Consider the following 16,353-nt stretch of genomic DNA (forward strand, 5'->3'; position numbering starts at 1 on the left):
GGTCTCTGGGCTATTTTCAGCTGAGTTGTTAAGTAGGACTAAACACAGGGTGCTTCTTCACCAACATGGGGTAAGGCAGCCATCAAGGTTGTGTTACAAGAAAAGCCTATTTCATCTTCCCAATTTGTTTAGCTTTTGCTTACTATCCCGGGTAGACCGACTACAATGGTTTGTTGATAATAGGCACTTTATAAATATTTGTTCCTTTATTAGTTTGTTACAGTTGCCATCACAAACTACAGACTGGGTGGCTTAAACAACAGACATTTATTTTCTCACAGTTCTGGAGGCTGAAGTCCCAGACCAGGTTCCTGGGCAGCTTGTTTTCTTCTGAAGCCCCTTTCCTTGGGTTGTAGATGGCCGTCTTCTTGATGTGTCCTCACATGGTTTCTTCTGGGCGCATGCACCCCCGTTGTGTCTCTCTGTGTGTCCAAATTTCCTGTTCTTGTAAGGGTTGTAGTCAACTTGGATTAGTTCTCACCCTAAAGACCTATTTTTAACTTAATCACCTCTTTAAAGGCCTTACCTCCAAATACGTCACACTCTGAAGTATGGAGGTTAGGGTTTCAATGTACAGATTTGGGGAAACACAATTCACCCCGAAGTTTCCTAACAGAGATCCCAACTGTCACTTAAACCATGTCTAAAAAGATTTTGGCTCTATTGTTGAGGAAGGTGTTAAAGTGAATGTTCTTAATGTCACTGAACTGTACAATTTACAATGGTCAAAATGGAAAAATTTATGTTGTGTATATTGTACTACAATAAAAAATGTGGTTAGTGTGAGAAACTAAACTTTTAATTTTAATTAATTTAAATATAAGTTTAAAAATATATAGCATGTTTGAAACATGTATGTAAATTTCATAATGTCCACTATGTAAAGTTCTTATTTGAAATATAGAAAAATATAATCTCACGTATTTGAAATGCCAACTTTGTTTTCAAGCCTGGGGAAATGTTATAGCTATACGCTTTCATTACCAGGGGAAAAGTACTCCATTTTACCATCTCAAGACTAATTTGAAATTGTAAATTATAAAGCTTACCTTTAAACAGTCTTCAATCACACATAACAAATAAGCATCTAAATATTTACCAAATACCTATAGAAACACAAGTTGAATTCATAGAAGCGTATTTTAAATCAGAAGTACATGCCGATACCACCAAAATGGTTTTATTTTTGACACTGCCAACATGCACAACAATGCATTACTTTGGTTTCCTTAAACATTACTTAAGTACGCATTAGAAATATATGTTTACATTTAAGAAATGTAACACATTAAGAAAGTCTTCTATAAACTTAACTCCTTCTCAATATATTTTCCTGCTTTGTTTCACACATAAATAACATAATCTACAAAGTCATAAATAAAACTATTAACTCTTATGACCTAAAAGTATATACAAATTTTGGAATTTGACAAGAATGTCCTTTTTCTGATTGTATATAAATAACAACATGCAGTATTGGCAATGCTTTTTAATTAAATGAATGACTTACAATCAAAACTTTTATTGTCTCCCAACCAGTTCTCCCTATGATAGACCTTCAGTGCACTTGGTAAAGATGTCATGTATTTAAAAAGTCAAAGTGGTCAAAAGACTAGATTTTTAAAATAGAACAGAAGGTTGCCATTAAATATTATTAAGCCTTATTAAAATCACTTTGGTTTGCCTGAAGAACAAAACATGCTACCAAAGAGTATATGCTTGTACTATCAGTTTTTAAAAAAATTTTGGCTGCACCCCGCACCATGTGGGATCTTAGTTCCCTGACCAGAGATCAAACTTGCACCCCCTACATTGGAAGGTGGAGTCTTAACCACTGGACGGGATTTCCAGGGAAGACCCTATACTATCATTTAAATGGAAGCTAACAAAGTCTTAAAAAATCAGATTAAATTTGTATTAGTCTTGGGAAAAATATTCCACTGAGATTCTGTTATAGGAACAGAATCCATGCTATCCTAAGTTTTCTAAAATTTATTTTGAACCATCACTTCAATTAGTTAAAACTTTCAGGGTAAAAATAATGACACATAAAAATGATCTTAGAAAGGCATATTTAGAATTCCTGATACAGAACCCTTGATTATTTGGTTTTTGTTTAATGACTGGAAACCTTTATTCCTTCAGAAAATAATTAACATTATTTGTTGAGTGACGCCATCTATTTAGTGATTAACTAGATAACCACTCAAGGTATATTAAGTAAGCACTCAAATTATTTTTATGTAACAAAAGTAAAAAAGACTTTTCATGTTGGAATTGTTTCATTATGCCTTATTATTTTTAAGGCCGTGATTTACAGAGTATAAAAATTAGAAAGAAAAATATTTATTTATTAATAAGAATTAATATTCTCTATTAATATTCTCACTAAATTTAAATGATTCAAATGATAAATAATAGTAAACTAAGCACTGTCATTACTTTTAAAATCTAAGTTTCTAAGTTTCATTTTTCAATCAATACAAATATGATCTGCTTCACAATATTAACTGCCAGTCAAACTTTATGTTTTAAAAAACTAAATATTCTTTGTTAAAGAGCAGTTTACAACAAATGTTTTTCCACGCTCTTATAAAAAACAAGATTCTGATATGCATAATGAATCTAAGTCAAAATCCACAACTGGTAGCCGAAATTGTCAACTTCCAGCCTAATACAACATAAATCCATAGTTGTTTTGCATAAACAATTCAAAATTAAAGTTTATAATGGAAATGTCAACAAGTCATAACTACAACATTACTACTGAAGGGTTCCACTATACTTCAACCAGGCACAGCAGATGTGCACATCTGATAGACAGACTGCTTAGAAAATTAAAGCTATCCGAGCTATAAATAAGGAACACATAAATATGAACACAGCAGTGCCAAAGCATTAGAACTGTTAAAAAAAAAAAAAGATGTGGTGTAAACACAACTGATAGTTTTCTCCATAAGCCACTTTCACTGATTTATAAAGCTATGGTTTTATAATTCTTTTAAAAAGGACAATGTTTCCACATTGCTACATGCAGTGATTTCATTGTACATTCTTAACTACAATGCCATCTTCAGTCCTCTTGCAGAGCTTGACATATCTCACCAGGATTTCTTCAGAAAGTCAGCTTGTCATATTTTCAGCAGCCTAGAACAAGAAAGTATGATTCATTATAATAAAACCATGGAAAAAGAGACACCATGGAAATAAATTTGTCAATACTGCACTGTTATTAACAAACAACTCCTCCCCCACATATACCAAAGAACTTTTATCAGGATAATGCATTGGTTTTCACTTTTTGCAGTACATTCTTTGAACTACTTTTTGAACTGATTGCTAGGCTAACAGTAGCATTCAAATTGCATTACATACAAAAATCTCTTCCTATGCTGCTTCCTTATTCTCTTTCAAACTCCAGCATAGGTGAACAAAAATTCTTATAGTTGTGGAAGATGTATATTAAATAAGTCCTCTTCCACTGGAATTTCAGAAATGTACTGATGAAAGGCTATGATACCTTTTATTTTTATCAACAGGGCTATGAGACAACACTAAGCCAGGGAATGTTCCCGGGCTATAGTCCACTGACCCAGTTCTAATCACCATTTTCATCCTTTCTTAAATAGCAGGCTCAGATATTTTTTAGAACTTACTGTAGGTAGAAACTTAAGAGTTATCAACTCTGATGTCAGAGGGTCTGAGTTCAACTCCCAACTCAACCACTTGTAAGTCCTGAGAGAAGTAAGTTAGTCACCATAGCTTCAGGTTCCTTAGCGGTAAACTACTACTAGCTGTAATACACATCCCTGTTGTGATTATAGAGGAAACAATGCAAGGAAAGCCTTTAGTGCACTGAGTTTGGCAAAAGGAAAAGTACTCATAAATATTAGCTATTCTTATTGTATTATTCAGTTATTCTTCTGTCATATGAAAGCAACAGTCGTGAGTTAAAATACAGAAAATCTGAAGTTTTTATAATTATTTAAAATTTTTGATTAAAAAAATCATGTATATCTTACATGTATATCTGACAAAAGGTTTATTTCAAAAATATTTAAAGAAAGACTACCCACAAAGAAAAGGACAGACAACCCAGGAAAATGGGCAAGCTACACGAAAAAATATCTCACAAAAGAAAATGGCCAAAAAACATGTGAAAACGCATTCAATCTCACTGGTACTCAGAGAAATGCCAATAAAATGACAAATTCATAAACACCTACCAGAACAACTAAAATTAAAAAGACTCACAATAATAAGTGTTGGCAAAGATGTGAAGCAAGGGAAATTCATATGCTGCTGGTGGGGATATAAATTCATACAACTACTTTAGTAAAGTCTGACATTACCTCTTCAAGAGAAGATACACATAAGCTATGATCCAGCAATTTTACTTCTAGATACCCACCCAACAGAAATGCTCACATACATGCAACAGGAGACATGGAGAACTAAGCTAACAGCAGCACATTTGTAATGGCTCCCGACTGGAAGCAACCTAATATCCATTCAGAGTAGGAAGGATAAATAAGTTAGAGTATATTTGTACAAAGAAACATGGTTATTACAGTGAAAGGGAATGCACTCCAGCTATACTCAACAGAAATGAACCTCATAAACATAATGTCAAACGAAATAACCCAGTAAAAAAACTGTGCTGGCATTGTTCATAATAGCCAAAAAGTGGGAACAACCCAAATGGCAATCAACTGATGAATGGATAAAATGTGGTATATCCATACAATGGAATATTATTTGACAATAAAAAGAAATAAAGTACTGATACATGCTATGACATGGAGGGATCTTGAAAACATTATGCTAAGTGAGAGAAGCCAGAGACAAAAGGTCACAAGTTATATGAAATGTGTGGAATAGACAAAGCCATAGAGACAAAGTGGATTAATGCTTCCTAGGGGCTGAGAGAAAGGGAGAATGGAGAATGACTGCTAATGGGTGTAAGGTTTCTTTTGGGGGTGATTAAAATGTTCTACAGTTAATTGTGATGGCTGTACAACTCTGTGAATATACTAAAATCTATATAAATTTTACACTTAAAAAAAGAACTGTGCTGCAAGATTCCATTTATATCAAGTTCAAAAATTTTACAAAATGAAACTGGTGTTTAGAGATCCATGCTTAGTCAGTAAAATTGTTAAAAGAAAGTATCTACCATAAAAATCAGGACAGTAGTTACTGAGTGGGTAGTGGGAAAGAGAGGTTAGTGATGGGGGAGCATAAGGGAACTTTTAGGGTGCTGGCAATGAGAATTGTATAGGTATTCTCTTTATGATAAATTTTTGCTCTGTAAATGTGTCTTGTTTACCTTTTTGTGCCAGATTTAATAATGAAAAAGTTTTAAAAAGCACAAAACCAATGACCCAAATTATTGGAACTTATTGAAGAGTAACTTAATCTGAGATGGGTAAGCTACAGGTTTTATATGCCTACATCCTCAAAGGAAAGAAGGGTAGAAAGAAGCCATTTTGTCCTTGGACAAGGTTTAAGAGGGACTGACTTGAAGTTTCAGTATTCATGGTGAGTGAGTGCTACATAAACATGGAAATAAAAATCGTGAGATTTTAAAATCATAGTGTGTGCAAGCAAGAGAGGGAACACAATGCTTTTCCTGTTTCCAGTCTCAGCAATTAAAAGGTGGTGAATGTGGGGCTTCCCTGGTGGCGCAGTGGTTGAGAGTCTGCCTGCCGATGCAGGGGACACGGGTTCGTGCCCCGGTCCGGGAAGATCCCACATGTCACGGAGCAGCTGGGCCCATGAGCCATGGCTGCTGAGCCTGCGCGTGCGGAGCCTGTGCTCTGCAACGGGAGAGGCCACAACAGTGAGAGGTCCGCATAACACAAAAAAAAAAAAAAAAAAAGTAAAAAAAGGTGGTGAATGTGAATTTGAAAAACAGTGGTCCTCTGGGTCCATGTTGGCAGTCCAGCCCACTGGCCTCAGCAGTTCCTGGCCTCTGAGCCACTCTCTCCTCTTTTTTTTTTTTTTGCGGTACACAGGCCTCCATACTTTGGAAATTTCCCCAGCAAACATCCAAGTTATTGCTTACAAGTTTTGTTTTCCTTTCAACAGCAGAACATAATTCAGCCAAGTGCTCTTTATACCGAGGATGGCCTTCCCCTCCAGTGTCCAATAACTAATGTTCCTCATTTCCATCTGAGACCTCACCAGAAGCACCTTTCATGTTCATATTCTAGCAAGATTCTGTTCATAGTGATATATGTATTCTCTGAGATGACTGAAGTTCTTCTCTCTTCTTTCTGAGCTCTCACCAGAATTACCTATAACACCTACAGTCACCTACAACAGTGTCTTCAAGGCAATCTACGCTTTTTCTATCATGCATCTTAAAACTTGCCAATCTCTATCCATTACCCAATTCCAAAGCCACTTCCACATTTTTAGCTATTTCTTACAGCAGCACCCCACTCCCCAGTAGTGAATCTGTATTAGATTTTTAGGGCTGCCGTAACAAAGTACCACCAACTGGGTGGCTTAAAACAACAGAAAAGTATTCTCTCGTAGTTCTGGAGGCAGAAGTCCAAAATCAAGGTGTCAGCACGGCCATTCTCTCTCTGAAGGCTCCAGCAGAGCACCCTTCCTTGCCTCTTAGCTTCTGGTGGCTGCCAACAATCCTTGGCCTTCTTTGGCTTGTAGACGCCATCACTCCAATCTCTGCCTCTGTTATCACCTGGCATTCTCCCCTGTGTCTGTGTCTTCACATGGTGTACGCTTTGTATATATGTGTCCAAATTTCCCTTGTCTTTATAAGAACATTGGTCTTTAATCCATTATGATTTCATCTCAATTTGATTATACCTACAGATACACTGTTTCCAAATAAGGTCATAGTCACAGGTGGTGGACTTAAGCATATCTTTTTGGGGGTAGACACTATTACCCACAATACAAGGAGAATTCTAAACACAACTGGAAACTTCTAAGAAAATGCAACATGGTCCAGATAGCTGCAAATTTTGTGATCTGAACATATGCTACAAAGCTCCTGGCCGTCAGAATTTCTCCTGATGATGATAGATGCTAGCTTAATCATGTTTAGAATCTTTCACATAACTTCATCATTAATCATTTTCTAAACAAAAGCATCTTTACTTAGAGAGTTAATATACAAATCTCTACCTTTAATGCTTCAGCGGCCTTGCGAAGTTCCTTAATAACTGATGATAAAGCTTCTGGGTTAATTCCTTGCTCACAGAGCCGTACACATATAGACAGAGTTTCCATATCTAATCCAGTATTCAAAATTCTTGAAATCTCAAGCAGAACTGTAAAAAGACAGAAAATTTTAAAAACAAAATCTTATAATATTTTAAAACATGCACATTAATACTTCTGTTTTTAATTCATGTAATACTGCATAATACCAGAGAACTAGCATAGCATCCCTAGATTTGGAAACTGGCATGTAATACTGTCTTCCCCTTACCTAGCTCTAGAAACTTAAAAATAAATTTACATCCTCCCTCCACAAAACTGCTTTCTACATCTTGGTTTACATTCTACCACTCATTTAATATCTATCTAAAATTCATATATCATAATCAAGATTATTCTGAACATTTGTCCACTTTTTAGTATTCTTTTACAATGTAATTTAATTAGTCATGTTACATTCCATTTTATGGAAACATTATACATTACTTAACCACTCTGCTATTTTGTTAGATGGTCTCATGTTTCCCCCATTAAAATAATATTGTAATAAGTATCTGCACATAGTAACTTAATTTTATCAGAATAAATTCCTAGAAGTGGAACTGCTCAGTCAGTAAAATACCATTTAGATTCTGATTTGAATTGTATGAAAACACATTATTTTGGGATGAATGAACACGTTAATAATATTAAGCCATTCATTAACTTAAGTCTAAGTCCTTCTGAAAACTTTTACAATATTCATGATGTTCATGATACGGGCCATTCCCACTTTTTCATACCTTACATTCATTTTCATCTCTAGTTCAATTTGAGTCTTTTAAAAAACCTTTATCTTCCATTCCTCTACTTAACTTTTTGAACACATGGAGTACCGTTCTAATGTCTTCATCTGCTAATCCTAACATCTGTGTCAACTGTGGGTCTGTTTCAACAGATTAAAATTTCCTCCTCATCATGGGTCATATTCTTCTGTTTTGTACACCTAATAATTTTTGATTGGATGCCAGACATTGTGAATTTTACATTGGTGGGTGCTGGATATTTCTGTATTTCTATACATATTCTCAAGCTTTGTAATGAGATACGGTTATAAACAGTTTGATCCTTTGGGATCCTCTAAGATTCATTAGTCAGGACCAGAGTCCCATTTAGCATAGGGCTAATTAATACCACACAATGTCTTGTGAATTATGAAGTTTTCCACTCTGGTTGGTAGACACAGGCTCTATTCCCAGTTCTGTGGAGCATAATGTACTGTTCCCTTTAATCCTTTCAAATGGCTCTTTCCCCAGCTTTCTGGGTACTTTCCTTGCACATGTGATCAATGCTATGCTGAATACTTGGGGAGACCCCTCTGCGGATCTCCAGAATTCTCTCTGGGCGCAGGATCTTTCCTCTCAGGTACTCTGTCCTGAAAACTCTACCTGCCTTGGTCTCCCTGGACCCTAAGCTGCTGCTCAACTCAGGGTGCCCCCTGGGTTCTGCCTGAGTTACTCCCCTCCCCCCACTGCACTGTGGCCTGAAAACTCTGAAGGTAGGAAGCTGGGGCAGCTATCTGGCTCACTTTGTTTGTCTCCTGCCTCTCAGGAATCACTGTCCTTCCTTGCCTGATGTCCAGTGTCTTGAAAACCATTGTTCTGCATGTCTTGCCGGGATTCTGTTGGTTGTTTCAGGTAGGAAGGTAAATCCAGTCCCTGTTACTCTATCTTGGCTGGAAGCTGACAGCCCTTTCCGTTTTCATTTCTTCAGTTTTGATATTCCAACATACTTTGCTTTTCAGTTGTATTCAGGCTGTTATTCATGTTATCTGCTGAATTTATTTCAATAACTCTATTTTAAGATTTCTAATTTCCCCCCATAATCACATGTTCTGGTTTCACAGCTAAACGCTTATTTATAACCACTCCTTATTTTGTGGCTGTTGTTTCTGCCTTTACCTACTGGAGGCTATATGTTTTTATCTTTAGCCATTTTTGAGATTTCTGTTTTCTGCTTCACACAGAAACAAGCAGCAAAAGAGAGTGGTTAAGAGTGTGCTCTCCAGAGGCAGACAACCTGGGTTCATTTTCCACTTTCATTACTTACTAGGCAAGATAACTGCTCTGTGCCTTTCTTTCATTATTCTAGAAAATGGGGATAACGATAGTACTTACTTTATAGGACGGCTGTGAGGATTGAAGGACGCACATATGTTTGGCATATGACAGTGCTCAATAAAAGGGTCAGCTGTTACTACTACTTTCTCTCACTTTCCCCTTTTTTTCATTTTCATGTTAGTTGTTTATTTTTGTTTTTCATCTACCTTAGGTGCTCTGTGACTTTTGGTGGAAAGCTCATCTTCCACAGGAGCTTTTTCTTGGACATTCTTGGCTGTTCTTGGATGGGTGGTCTCACACTGGCTTCAGCCCTCTGGAAGCATCCTGACTCCAGACCCACAAGACACATGGATGATGCTTCTCAATCCCTGGCCTGGCAGATGGCACAATTTGGGCCCCCGGCTTCACTCAGGCAGGGCAGCATCCTTCCCCCGGTTTCATTCCCAACCCCCTGCTATGGTTCCCATCTGCTCCGTTCTTTGGGGGGAACCTCTCTCTTTCTAATCAATGGAGACTTCCTTTTCTCGTTTTTGAACATGGTTATGCTGACCATTGTATTTCAATGTTATTTCCTGTCATTTTTATATGCTTGGAGCAGAAAGTTGCAGCAAGTGCTCAATCATCATTGATTTTGATAGTGAATGATCAATTTCCTTAATTTTTTGTTTGGATTGTTTTCATAAATGGATTTCCACCTCACTCATGCATATTCTGAGTGGTTAGTGCCAATACTCTAGGACATTACTTATTTTTATTTTGTAGCCAGCCACCTTAACAAATCTAATGAAGCTTCTAACAGTTTTTCTGTTGATTCTCTTTTGTTTGCTACGCAGATAATCATTTGACCTACAAATAACAGTTTCATGTCCTGTTTGTTTGTTTGTTTGTTTGCAGTACATGGGCCTTTCACTGTTGTGGCCTCTCCCATTGCGGAGCACAGGCTCCGGATGCGCAGGCTCAGCGGCCATGGCTCACAGGCCCAGCCGCTCCGCGGCATGTGGGATCTTCCCGGACCGGGGTACGAACCTGTGTCCCCTACATTGGCAGGCGGACTCTCAACCACTGCGCCACCAGGGAAGCCCTCATGTCCTTTTTGATAGTCTTTTTTCCCCTATCCTGTGCTATTCGCAAATTTTCATATCAATATTTTAAAAAGGTACTGAAAGCAGGTATTTTCAATTTTATTTAAAATGCACGTAACATTAATGTTAAGGATGGTGCTGGTTTCGTGCAGCTACATTTTATCATGTTAAAAATGTACAGTGTTCTTTGGCTAAGACTTTAAAATCAGAAAAAAAAAATTTTGAGTCTTATTGATAACTTTTCATCAAACACTGAAATGACCAGGCAGCTTTTCTCCTCTGACCTTGTGAGGGAATACATTATTATTGACAGACCAGATTCACAGCTGAAGAACACTGAGCTTGGGGAATCCCAACTTTTACAATAAGCCCGCAGCAAGTCTGCTTTTTATCTGGAGGTAGATGTTACTTCATCCCTCATTGCTACTCACTGTCAACACAACCGGAGAAACAGCAGGAGGAGAGTGCAGTCAGGGCCTTGCATTCCCGGCAAACAGAGCTCAGGGCTCATGGAAGACGGCATTCCCTAGAGTGGCACTGCACGACTTCAGAGGCTGGGTTAAAAAGGCAACAGAGCTCTCTCCAGGCTCTCTCGAGACACTCCTCCTTGGAACCAGCCTCCAAGTGTGAAGAAACCCACATGTTCCAGACAGCAACCCCTGCTGAGGGCCCAGCTAACAGGAGCATCAACCAGCAGGTATGTGAGTAAGCTCTGAGATGACTCCAGACTCAGCACTGTCTGATGGCAATGCACAAGACACTCTCGGGGAGAACTACCTAGAGCAGCGGTCCTGAACCTAACCTTTCTGGCACCAGGGGCCGGTTTTGTGGAAGACGATTTTTCCACTGGGGGGTGGGGGGATGGTCAGGCGTTAAAGGAGAGATGGGGAGCAGCAGGTGGAGCTTCACTTGCTCGCCCGCTGCTCCCCTCCTGCTGTGCGGCCCGGTTCCTAACAGGCCACGGACGGGGAGCGGTCCACGGCCCGGGGGTTGGGGACCCCTGATCTAGATGAGCTTGGGCAACACCCAGGACTGTGAGAGAAAAGTAACTGTTGTGGTTTTAGGCCCCCGAGTTTGGGGTGGTTTGTTACAGGGCAACAGACAACTACAACCCACATTCTGACTCTCTTCCAACTGTGTCATCATCTCTCCAGTTCTCTCTCAAATTCTCCTCTCTCTCCAGTTTTCTCCTCACGGTAGACCCTCATCTATAAATGCTATAGTTATTTATATTTTTATAAATATTTTATACTTTATTTATATTTTTATTACTCCTGACTTCATGCCTTTGTTCATGCTTTTCTCTTCCCTGCATACAACTCCACATTGTCTTTCAGGGCCATCTCAGTACTAGTATTTCTTCCGTTAAGCTTTCTTTTAAAAGTCACTTTGATCATTACATCCTAACGTCACATACTGTCTATCATCAGTCAATAAATATTTCTGTAGTGTCTTCTGTATAATTGGTACCTGTATGTATTTTGTGCCTACTATGCTACTGCTGGAAATGTAGTTGTGGACAAAACAGATATGGTCCCAGTTCTCATGGACAGTACAGTCTAAAAGAGCCATACATTAAAACAACAACTGATTCCAGTTATGACAAGTAAAATGACGGAAAAGGACAGCATACTTCCAAAACAAATTACAAGGCATCTTACTTAGCTGTGAAGGACACAACTTAGGAAAGACTTGTCTGAAGAAGTTACAAGTAAGCTTAGACTTCAAGGATGACTAGAAATCAACCTGACTAATGCAGAGGCAGGAGGACGGGCAAAGACTGGGAGCCAAGAAAACAGACTGTGCACGAGGTCTTACGCTGGGGAGACCTTGGTAAATTCACAGATTGAAAGGCTCATGTGAAGGCTGTGTAATTAAGGGGGCTGAATACGTGTAAAATACAAGATGAGGCAGACATGAAAATCCACTAAGGCCCTATTAAAGGTTTGAGAACTTTGGGAGGCTATTAGAAGACATAAAACAGGAGTGTGACAAGATGAGATTTTCATTTTTTAAAGATTTTGGCTGCAAAACATAGAATGGATCCTGGAAGGGGGTAGAACACGTGTGGAGAGGGAGTCCAGCTAAGATATTGCAATTATGGAGAAAAGACTGGTGGGCGGCATGGATGGGAGAGTTTAAGACAAGTGGTCAAATCTAAGATAAGTGAAGAATTGAAAATGATTAGTGAAGAGGCGGAGGAAGGGGAGGTCCCACATGAGCAACGGGATTGATGGTGGAAGCATGGGCTATACGTTTGCTTCACTGACACTGCCCTGTACACCATGGACTCTCTTCACTCCTTTTGCTAGTTTACTATCTGCTACATAAAGTAGAACAGATGGCCTTCCGTATCCATGGGTTCCACACTGCATTCAAGCAACTGTGGATTGAAAATATTTGGGGAAAAATATTCCAGAAAGTTCCCAAAAGCAAACCTTGAATTTGCCATGAATGTGCAGGCAACTGTTTTCATAGCATTCACATTCATTAGGAATTATAAATAACTGAGAGAGGATTTAAAGTATACAAGAGGATGTACGGAGGTTATATTCAAATATTCTTCCATTTTATATGATGGACTTGAGCATCCACAGACTATGGTATTAGGTGGGTGTGTGGGGTCCTGGAACAAATTCCCCTGAAAATACTGAGGAACAATTGTATTACATCGAAGCCTCTAGCAGGGAAGAGGTACATCTGAGTCACAGTTGCCAAAAAACGTAATTACTAGTAGTAAAAAATTAGAGGCATGAGGAAAACTCTAGAACTTTAAGAAAATAAGAATTAGTATGAAGCTATCAACAGAATATCTAAAATTTCAAAACGCTGAAAAGCAAAAGGGGCAATTAAGTACATTGGAGGAGGGAGAAAGGTAATTGAAAGAGTCTGCTATTTTAAAAAGAAAATGCAGGAAGAGAATGTTGAGGATCTAAGAGAGAGTGGAGGCCCTTATGCAATAGACCCTATACTAAATCAGGGCCAGGATCAATCAGCTTCCTTTCAGAGTGATCTGTGCAGATAAATAAAGTCCACCGCTCTCCTGTCTAAAGTACCTTTATCAAACTCCTTTCATTTCACAATAAAATTACAAATATTCATAGCCGAATTCTACAACCCCTGCAAATCATCTGACATCAATTAAAATATTAAATCACTTAGCTGGCTCTAATACTGATGGGAGGCAGGTAGAAGAGGATGAGGAGAAATATACTAGATCTTGAAGGAGGGCAGTCAGACCCAAAAAGTTTTGAACACTTCAGATTGGCTCTCACAGATAGATTTGAATACAGGTGAAACCCCACATTAACAGAATTTCAAATAATAATGGTTTTTGAGTAGGTCAGCCCAGTCCCTTGGGCAATTTAAAGTTCTATGTCTGAGAACAAGAGTGGAGGAAGGTGGGTTTATGAAATGACTGCATTTAGGACTTTTTCAGTTCAGTGTATGGTCAATTATTAATAGCACGTGCACTATGTTTCCCACTGTGCCTCAATCGTTACAGGCAGCATGGAAAATATTTTCATTAACTTTGCAATAATTAAACTTCACATTTTTATGTGAAATGATTGCTTTGGACCCAATTATGGCATGACAGCAGTGATTTTCTGTAAGTCTGGAGTTCCAATGGACACGACAGGATCTAACTGCCACATTTAACAGATGTGAGCCACTGCCAACCTGGGGCCTTTCTTTTTTACCTTCTGGTTTGTGGGCAAACTGCATGTAGAGAAGCAGTGTTCTTTAATTCACATTCTCTCCGTCAATGTTGGTTTAAAAAAAAAAACCTGGTCTTTCTTCACTTTTTCATGTTCTTACACTCTCTATAATCTTCATTTTACACAAAGTTCTCTCAGTGAAAATCTTGATGATGTAACCAATACAAATGATCAGTTCTCATTTCTATAACAGGAGTTCCACCAGAGAGAAAATGAGAGTTTTCTATTCAAATGGAATCCCGTGGCCATATAATTAAGTACCTATGCACAGCTAACATAAGAAAATTGACTAGAAATCTGGCCATACATGCTCCTTCCTGTTCAGAAACCACACTGGCTTCCAAGCAAAGATAAAAGACAATAATGTTGTACACATATAGTTTCTATGTACCTATATCCACTTACAAAATAAAACTAATAAGCTGTGATACATCTAGAAGGATGGGAAAACAGGCTGAATATGATATTAACAAAATTCTATTTTTCATAAAAAGGGCAAAGCAGATACTTGGTAAGTAAAATATTAGACGCAAAGGCTCTAATAATAAAAATAATTCTTTGAAAAGGCTTTTTTCCAGGGCAGAAAAAGCCAGAAGCTTTATCAGAAGTCCCCATAAGGGGACTTCCCTGGTGGTCCAGTGGTTAAGAATCCGTCTTGCAATGCAGGGAACGCAGGTTTGATCCCTGTTTGAGGAACTAACATCCCACATGCTGCACGGCAACTACTGAGCCTGCGCGCTCTGGAGCCCGTGAACCACAGCTAGAGAAACCTGGGCGCTGCAACGAAAGACCGGACACAGCCAAAAATAAATTAATTCAAGTCCATAAGGAGGGGCTCTAAAAGGAAGTGGAGCCTACGGTGGAGACAAAGACACGACATGAAGGCTGACACTGCTTAGTGAGAATTCCATGTTTTGACACAGATAGAGGTCGATGTGTGTATCCCCTGGAAAGTGCAAACACCAATGTTTACCATCTATCAAACACTCATATAGAGGTGGATGCAAATAAAATGGGGACAACGAAAGCGTCTGCAAGTGGGATGACGTCTTATACACAAAAATAACACAAGAAGTATCTTTTAATGGTCACCTTCGAGATGTTTTTACCTGGTTATCTTATTTAAATATTTACAACCTTGGGAGGTAGTAAACGTGTTTTACATAATAAAAAGAAGCGAGCTCAAAGACGTTTAAGTAGCTTGTCCAAGCCCACCACCAGGCGTATAAAGTGGCAGGGCCGGCATAAGAGAGGAGAAAGAGAGAGGATAACTCCAAGACGCTTTTTTTCCCCTACTACTTGCGGGTACGCCTTACCCGCGTGCTCCAACCTCCGAAACGGATAAACACGCCCACAGCCCCCCGGACACCAGCATCACCTGCTCCAAGACGAAACTGGGCAATTTTGATGAAGGGACAATTTGCTCCTCCACCGGGTATTTGAAACGCGTCTGCTTAAGTGCAAGAGACAAAGGCCGTGGCGGTGACCAAACACTCGAGGCCACTGTCCGCAAAGGGACTGCAGTCTGGGGCGCTTTCGAGGCGCCCAGGGCACTGGCTGCGGCGCGGGGTGGCGGGCAGCGCGAGGCCGATACCAAAGGGGGGACGCGGGGACCCTGCGCGGGAGGGGGGCGTGGAATGAGCGCGCTGGAGGAAGGACGCGGGGAGGTGGGCGTACAGCGGGGAGAGGGCGCGGGATGTGCGCGGCGCACGGGGTTTGCCGCGGGAGGGGCGGAGCGCTCGCGGGGCTGACGTGGGTCCGCAACGACATACTCGCGACGAACTACACAGGAGCGAAGAGACGACTCTCAAAGGATGGGGCCATCAGCCCTGCAGCCCTGGCGGGTCCCTTGGGAGGCTCTCCAAAGATGCCGATCTAGGCAAGAGGTGGATCAGAAGTCCTTGTGGGCCCACCCCCGCCCGAGGGCCTGGGCTCTGGGGAACCGAGGCAAGGTAAAGGGGGCGATACGGGCACTCACCGTCCATGGTTTCCCTCACCGCATTCAGATTCGCCGCCGCCGCCCCGGCGCCGCTGCTACTCGCCATGGCGGAGGCCTAGCGGGGGGAGCGAAGGGCCTGACCCGGAAGTGGAGCGCCTTCCTTTCTCCTGGGCAATCACACTGCGCGTCCCCAGCTCACGCCGGGCAGGCTCCGCCCCTGGCTCTCCTCGCCAGCGCGAGGCTGCGTTGATTTGAATTTGGAGCCTGGTTACTCCGGGAGGAATGCGAAGCGGGGAGTTGTCATTCGAATTTACTACGCG

General features: G+C 40.0%; 1 protein-coding gene across 1 annotated transcript; it reads right to left on the reverse strand.

The window, feature by feature from the left end:
• Window positions 1-256: 256 nt before the first annotated feature.
• Window positions 257-16,161, reverse strand: MZT1 (mitotic spindle organizing protein 1). The gene is made up of 3 exons (XM_082859763.1): window positions 16,073-16,161; window positions 7,159-7,304; window positions 257-3,147 (listed from the first exon to the last, which is right to left on the reverse strand). Exons 1-3 carry the CDS (start codon window positions 16,137-16,139, stop codon window positions 3,124-3,126), a joined length of 237 nt encoding a protein of 78 aa, XP_082715889.1. The 5' UTR covers window positions 16,140-16,161; the 3' UTR covers window positions 257-3,123.
• Window positions 16,162-16,353: the final 192 nt, after the last annotated feature.

The sequence above is a fragment of the Leucopleurus acutus genome, assembly GCF_964270905.1.
Source record: "Leucopleurus acutus genome assembly, chromosome: 18".
NCBI lineage: Eukaryota > Metazoa > Chordata > Mammalia > Artiodactyla > Delphinidae > Leucopleurus > Leucopleurus acutus.